The sequence below is a fragment of the Panthera tigris genome, chromosome A2 (assembly GCF_018350195.1).
Source record: "Panthera tigris isolate Pti1 chromosome A2, P.tigris_Pti1_mat1.1, whole genome shotgun sequence".
NCBI classification, from domain to species: domain Eukaryota; kingdom Metazoa; phylum Chordata; class Mammalia; order Carnivora; family Felidae; genus Panthera; species Panthera tigris.
Window position 1 is genome coordinate 133,303,786 of NC_056661.1, and position 7,975 is coordinate 133,311,760.

General features: G+C 36.9%; 1 protein-coding gene across 3 annotated transcripts in view; it reads left to right on the forward strand.

Annotated features, from left to right (window-relative positions):
• The window catches only part of TES (testin LIM domain protein), a 46,273-nt gene extending 44,231 nt beyond the window's left edge, over window positions 1-2,042 (forward strand). For all 3 annotated transcript variants that reach the window (XM_042970349.1, XM_042970342.1, XM_042970355.1), the window contains one exon: window positions 762-2,042. In XM_042970349.1, the coding sequence (XP_042826283.1) occupies window positions 762-950 (189 nt within the window). In that variant the 3' untranslated portion in view covers window positions 951-2,042. The remainder of the gene's footprint in view (window positions 1-761) is intronic.
• The last annotated feature ends 5,933 nt before the right edge of the window (window positions 2,043-7,975 follow it).

Genomic DNA, 7,975 nt, shown 5'->3' on the forward strand with positions numbered 1-7,975 from the left:
GCTTCTTTCACTCAGCAATATGCGTTTATTCCTCCATGGTTTTTTTTCATGGTTTGATACCTCATATCTTTTTAGCACTGGTTAATAGTCCATTGTCTGGATGTACCACAGTGTATTTATCCCTTCCCCTACCAAAGGAAATCTTGGTTGCTTCAAATTTTGGCAATTATGAACAAAGACCCTATAAACATCCATGTGCAGGTTTTTGTGGGTCTAAGTTTTCAACTCCTTTAGGTAAATACCAAGGAGCACAATTTTAGATTTTATGATAAAAGTAGGTTTAGTTTTCTAAGAAACTGTTAAATATCTCCCAGAGTAGCTATACATTTCGCATTCCCACCAGTAATGAATGAGAGTTCCTGTTGTTCCACATCTTCACCAGCATTTGGTATTATAAGAAAAATCGTAAGACTTCTTTTTATAATTACTAAGATGCAGTCTAGTAGAATACGCTGAAAGGAAACTGCTTTGAAACTTGCCATCAAGACTTTCTGCTTCAAACATCATGGGATATCTTACAAGCATCAAATCACCTTTTGGCCTTCACCTGTTATTCCTCACAGTGCTCTACATTTAGACCCCAATTAAGTTGGCTAAAAAGGTTAACCAGAAGGTCACTCTCAGCTGTATATTCTTGAGGTGGCCATTCTCAGTTAAATTTACCATCTGAAAGAAATGTGTTGTTTGTTCCTACATGACAGTGTTACCATCACAGTTTTATCTCTCATCCTCTTCTCTTATTTGTGTAATTGACTTAACAGGTTTGTCAAGGATGCCACAATGCCATTGATCCTGAAGTGCAGCGGGTGACCTATAACAACTTCAGCTGGCATGCGTCCACAGAGTGCTTTTTGTGTTCCTGCTGCAGCAAGTGTCTCATTGGGCAGAAGTTCATGCCAGTAGAAGGGATGGTTTTCTGTTCAGTGGAGTGTAAGAAGATGATGTCTTAAGAGGAAAACACCAAGCAATATTGAGCCATAGCTATCCTAAGTGGTCTGCATTTCTGCTGTAAAATGCAATTTGGAAAAAATAAACGGGAAAAAAAGAAACTGTAAAGGAAACCAGGAGATTTTGTTCAGTATCTTTCTTTGCTGTTTTTCCTTATCAATATTTTTCATCTCAATTTTTAAAACCTGCTTAAGCATTTGATTTTTAAAACAGTAAAGAACTGTTATCTTTGCTTAGCTTTCCATATGTAAAATCTTGGAGGTGGAAGCTTGAGGTTTAATTAATCTTCATGTGCCTATCCCTCTTGTGCCAAACACAGTATATATGAACATTTAAAAATTAGTGTTGTTGAATGGAAAGATGCGCATTTTCTAGTTCTGTATTCTTTTCCCCCCTCCTGTGTAAAATGAAAGGAAATTAAACTTGCCCTAATGCCAAGGCTTTACATTTGTTGCCTTATCTTATTCACTGAACTTTGTAGTGATTCACAGTGAATTGTTTTGACAGAAAATAGAAATGCAGCATAGTATGGAGAGCTGTTATCATTTTAATGCCTTTGCTATTTTCTAAAATAGGCAGAGGTGGTATTATTGCATTTCTTTTTCTTTTTCTTTCTTTCTTTTTTTTTTCTTCTTTTTTTACTTGCCCTACCTCTCAGCATTCTCTTTGTCAGCTGGTGACCTCTGTCTGTGGCCTTAAGCACATTATTGTCACATGTGACATCCACACATCTTACTTCTATAGATGATTTTTGGCTTAGACATAAAAGCCAAGCCATTCATTTATATTATGTTTTCAATCCAAAGAACATGTATACTTTTTGTACCCAAAAAACTGTAACTTGTACTGATTGCACTTGCCTACCATTGTTTGGATAGATATGTTGCATGAACCCATTCTTTTCTAATGGATGCTGTCCTACAACGCTACTAAGCCTGTTCAAGGATATGTATTGAATGTCTTCTTTGTATACTTCCATGCCTAGATATTTGTTTATTTTTCCCTATATACTTCCATACAAGGCTATGCAATATAAAAATGAAACTGAATGAATGATATGTATATTCAAAATAAAGTCATTTTCACTTCAACAATTGTACCTTTAGTCTTAATAGCCTTTCTAAGAGCAAAAAAAAAAAAAAAAAAAAAAAAAAGGAAAATACTTTTGCAATTAAGCACTTGTCACAGCAGGGGGCGTTGTCTCCATGGATAAAACCTCATACAAAAATAAAGGCTGTTTCTGACAAGACAGAAACTAGGCTTTTCATGATGGAGAAGGGAAAGTTTTAAATAAATCAAGGCATTTAAGTTGGTTTTCAATTCATGCAAGAGTTTTCTGTTTCAGAAAAGGAAAGTCATTTTCACTGAAGTTTCACTGAAGTTAAGCTATCTTCTTTGAAGATGAATCCCATAAATATTAGTCTTATACTTGAATTGTTTTTTGGTTTTCTAACAATTCTTTATGGCAACCTAATGTGAAAAAGGAAGCAAGTGTGGAATAGTGGGAGATTAATTCTTTCTGGTATTAGTGGATCATGAGATTTTTTTTTTCCAGTCTAAAGTATTTCTATCATAGTGGGAGTAGTGGTTTTCTCTGGCACATACTCAAAATAGTTCGCTTTGGATTTTTTTTTTTTCCCATCTCATGATTGTCTGGCTGATGGCGCTTTTCTTAAATTCCATACCCCGTCCCACCGCTCACACACTATCACTAACAGATATATACATTTATACATTATTCTGCACTATGCCTTCCCCAGTCATGAAAAAGTATCTTTTGGGGCTTGAACACATTTCACCTTATCTAAAGGAGTAATCTAATCCTACATACAATTTTAAATGCTTGTATCACAAATGTCCATCATTGTCTATAAATATCACTTTATGCTTGCTCTTTTTACCTTTATCTCAAATGAAAAAAATACATTTTCCATACCATTTTTTTTTGTCGCAAAGTTGAATAAGTTAACTTTCCCAGGCATGGCTATATGGGAATAAATTGAAGCAACTCCCCTGCATATTAACATGGCTACACTTTACATGTCTGCCCATAGCCTAAAAGAAATTTCCATACAAGAAATTTGACCAAATCCATCATTCACTAATCATGTATGGTTAGTGCATGTATATTAGGCATTACCTAAAAGAATAAACTACTTTACCTGAGAAATACAGAGCCACTGGTTTTTACTCTTTACCCTGACTTAATTTTTAGTTTGGTCTTGTAATACAAGAGAATGAACTATAATGAAATGTAATACAAGAGAATGAGTGCCATTTTTAATTGTTAATCAGTTTTGGTTTTGCTTTTTTTTTTGGAAAAACAAAGTCTCTTCAATACCTTGTGGTATAAACACTTAACAAAAGACTAAGATTGTTACTAGATTTTCTAAGATTTATTTTTCTTCTAGTATTTCCTTTAGCATTTAAAGTGAGATCCCTCCCTCACCACCATCATTTTATATTTTGCATTTTCTTCAATTCTAAACAATGGTTTACTTGGTATAGGGACCAAAGTTAAATCCTCCCCTTGCAATAGAAAAAAGATAGGGAAGTAATAAATGTTTTTATCTGGATCCCTGCATTGTTTTTCTTAAAAAGTAGACATTGAAGAATAAGCTTTGGATCTACTAATTTCTCATGGGTCAATAAATGGAAATCTTTATTGTCCAAATTCCATTTATGTTCTAATAGAGATCTATCTTATCATTTTGTACTCAGTATAGCAGGCATTTAACAACTATGTCTACACAGTTAGCAGCAGACAGACACTCACCCTGGAAGGACTAGACTGGGAAAGAGAAGGTACCAGAATATGAACCATGATGAAGGCACCACAGAGAGTAAGAGAAATGTTTTTTTCCCATCTGCTGAAGCCACCATCTTAGATATTAAAAGGTAAAATGGTGACTTCTGATTCTCTTATTCCCTACTCAGCAGTGAGTACTTGAGAACAGAAGAGTTTCTTTCCTGACCCAGAAAGTTCAGAAGAAGATTACGATACATCAGTTGCTGAAGAAAACTGAGACAATACATTTATCATCCTTATTGGAAGAATATGACTCTTTAGAATGATTAATCATGAACTCATTCACAGAATCTGCGCATATCCTGTTCATCTCTAAGCAGAAATTTGCTTATAACACATGGATTCAGTGATAATTTTGAGAAATCAGTGGATTTCAGTTATTTGATCCCATTAAGAAATACAAGTTGCTCAAGAGACACACTAGCCTGTTGTAGAATATCTTTTTTTTTTTTAATAAGGGCCTGTGAGGTTTGTCCTTTAACCAACTCTAGCTGATATTTCTGAAGTCTTCGAGCATAGATTTCCAAATCTGACTTTGAAATATTTCAGCCCAATTTTACCCGCAAGAGATTCACTATTGACTCATTCTCAAGGAATTTCCAACACACAGTATTTAAGCTCATCCAGCTTCACCATGGTTACCAAAGAGACACCATAACCCAAGATCGGTATTAAGCCTTTGTCTCAAGATGCCCTGGCATATCTGAACTTGTCTCCTGGGTATTCGCTTAATTCCTCTGAAAACTTACGACTCCCTCAATGTCTCCATAAAATAGCATTTTACCACAGATTCTTACTCTGCCCTTTCCTGACCTCTCCTGATTTAAATGTTCAATGACAACTTTTTCATATATTTATCAGGATATTTAAATAGCTTTAGCTAATTACTTTGTCTTTTCATGGGGAAAAACATGACATTGTAGCTTCTATTTAATCTGATCATGTATTTTGAAACACTCAAAATAAGATATCATTAACCTTTTATACAAGTTTTGAATGGCATTTTATTCTGACATTTATGAAGGCTGCTATTGATTTTTCTTCAATGATACTTCCCCCCAGAATATCTTGACCTTCAGACAATAACAAAACAACTTGCACCCAGTTATCTTTCTTGGAGTTAGCCATTACTGAATGCAGAGATGTCAGAGTTTATGCCCCCATAAATACTGACTGACTGTGAAGGCATCATGATATAGTTCAAAGGAGGGCTGGGTTTAGGAGTCTAGAGAACTTCTGGCCAAGTCCCATTGATTGTCCTTCTCCTCCTCATAGTTATAGCTGAGTAGGATAGAGGACAAATCATTGAATTCGAGGAGTCTAGGAAATAATAGGCCCACATATATCAATATGCTGAGGTTACCAAAAATAACAATAGGGAAAATGGTTGAGAGAAGAATGAGCCAGAGGCCACAGTTATCAAAAAATATTAGAGGTATCCTGGAATTTGATAGAAGATGACAACTGAGGGTAGAAATAGGTGGTAAAGTCCAAAGCCATCTACTACATATACTTTAAAGAGCTGTGATTTTTTTAGGGAAAAAAAAGGAATTAGTGGCAATGCCAATGGAGAATGAGGAAGACATGGACACTGGAAGCACTGTGGAATGCCCATATGAGAGCAAAAATAATTGGCCTCTACTAGAGAATACTACGGAAGAAACAGAGACCTTAGGGATAATTGGCTATCTATTGGAATAAGGAGATGAAGCAGTTGAGGGTGCAGAGAGTCTGCAGTTCACAGAAGCTGCATGCGGAGGAAACAGAGGTAAAGTTAGAGAGTGTGGGAAGGGATAGGGCCAGATTAAAATTTAAAAGGCAGAATGGATATCAGATTTCCAAATGAGGCCAAAAAATCTAGATGTCTGGGGTAAACAGAGCTGAGAGGCATACCGAGGTTAGTTCCGGTAGTTTGCTAGTGAAGAATGAGTCATCAATTAGGAATGCATTTGGCTGTAAGTAGCTAAAAACACAGCTAAGAGTGGCTTAAAGACAAAACATAGGCTAGTCCAAATTTGGCTCAGAACAAGCTCTCTCTAATCTCTCTGCTCTGCCATCCTGTATGTGTTGCCTTCCACTCTCATTTGTCCTTTCATTCAAGCACCTCTCCCTCACACAACAGTACCCAAAGTACAAAGCAGGGGAGGGGCAAAGGGTATTTTACTGTCTTAACAGGGAGTAAAGTCTTTCCCAGGAGCCCCCAGCAGACTTAGCTACCCTCCCATTTCATTGGCTAGAACAAGGTCACCTCAGAGAAAAAGGAAAGCCATCGTTATGGTTGATTTGTCAATTATAATTCATACCCTAAGGGCTGGGCATATGACCACCCAGAACAATATTAATTTGCTGATATAGGAAGAAGGGTGATGGCTATTGTGTTGGCAAGCAACTCAACATTGTGGCAAATTATTATTTAGAGTTCAGATTCTTTAGCTGTAGGGTATGGGGTTGCTGGGAAGCTGTTTAGTTCTGAGGCTTGGAGTTTCTGTTGGCTTGTGAGATGAGACAAGGGCATCATTTGGGGATATCTTTCTTAGGCAGGATGCCACTTAGATGGACAGAGGTGATGTGGAGTCACAACAAGAGACACTGTGCAGTCATTGCGGTTACTGGTTACTAGATCTTGCTTGACTTGTTCCCCTCTCCATCTCATTCTATCTTTCTGATCCATTTCAAGTCACAGGTCATTGTTACTTCCTCCATTAAAGTCTGTCTCTCAACCTATATCTTATTCCTTGGTCTCCCTACAATGCTGACTTATCTGACCATCTGAAACATGTGTTTGAATCTGTCTACGCCTGCCTCTCCAATACCATACCCAACACTATAGTTGATGACCTCACTGTTCCTCACCAGGGATATTCTAAGTTCCTATTAGGGCTTTCTGCCTATAGTCTCTCACCCTCTCAACCTCATGCTCACTGAGTGATTCTCAAACTTTAGTATGCAGCAAAATAACCTGAAGGACTTGTTCAATACAGACTACCAGACACCACTCCCCAGAGTTTCTGATTCAGTAGGTCTTGAGTGGGGTCTGATTTCTGCATTCCTAAAAAATTCCCAAGTGATGCTGATGCTGATATCTGGGTCCACAATTTGAGAAACACTGTCCTGATCTGTTCTCTATTACTCTGCCCCAGTGCAATACAAAGATGGAATTTCTATTCTCCTACTTAAAAATCTAACAGTGATCCAGCCTCTTTTTCCAACTGTTCATACATATTCATTGTTATCTAGTCATACCCAGATGCTTACAGCTTTTTGAAGTTAGCAACTTCTTTCATACATCCAAGACTGCAAAGGCAGCTACCTCTAAGAAGCTGACCCATGACACTTTCACATCCTACTAAGTTTGAGACCCATCCCCTGCTGCCACAAAGGTTTTGATCTATACTACTAGATTACTTATATCATTGCCCTAATTGAGTGTAGGAATATATTATTTATGTTGTTTCCCTGGAATCCAATAGAACACTCAACACATGATATATGCCTCCAAAATGGTGAATAACAAAATGAATTAAGTGACATCTGAATAAGCCAGGAAAACCAGGTAAGAGTTTTACTAGTTGAGATGGAATTCATCTGATCAATTTTTTTATTTAAAAAAAATTTTTTTAAGCTTATTCATTTCGAGAGAGACTGAGAGAGTGAGTGGGGAAGGGGCAGAGAGAGGGGGAGAGAGAGAACAGTCCCAAGGAGGTTCTGCACTGTCAGTCCAGAGCTCAATGCACAGTTTGAATTGACAAAATGCAAGATCATGATCTGAGCTGAAACCAAGAGTCAGACACTTAACTGACTGCGCTACCCAGGTGCTCCAGTCAAATTTTTGTTTTTAAATAGATCAGTAGAAGAAGTATATCTCAGTAAGTTAAAAAAATTTTTTACTTTAGTTTTCATTTATTTTTTATGTATATGCATGCTCATATGAGCTCAACTTTATTTATTTATTTTTTAAATATAATTTATTGTCAAGTTGGATAAAAAACAATGTATACATGTACACAGTGTGCTCTTGGTTTTGGGAGTCAATTCCCATGATTCATTGCTTACATACAACACTCAGGGCTCATCCCAACAAGTGCCCTCGTCAATGCCCATCACCCTTTTTCTCTTCCCCCTTCACCCCCCCCCCCAACTCTTTTGCAGCAACATGGATGGAATTGGAGTCTATTATGCTAAGTGAAATAAGATAGTCAGAGAAAGACAGATATCATA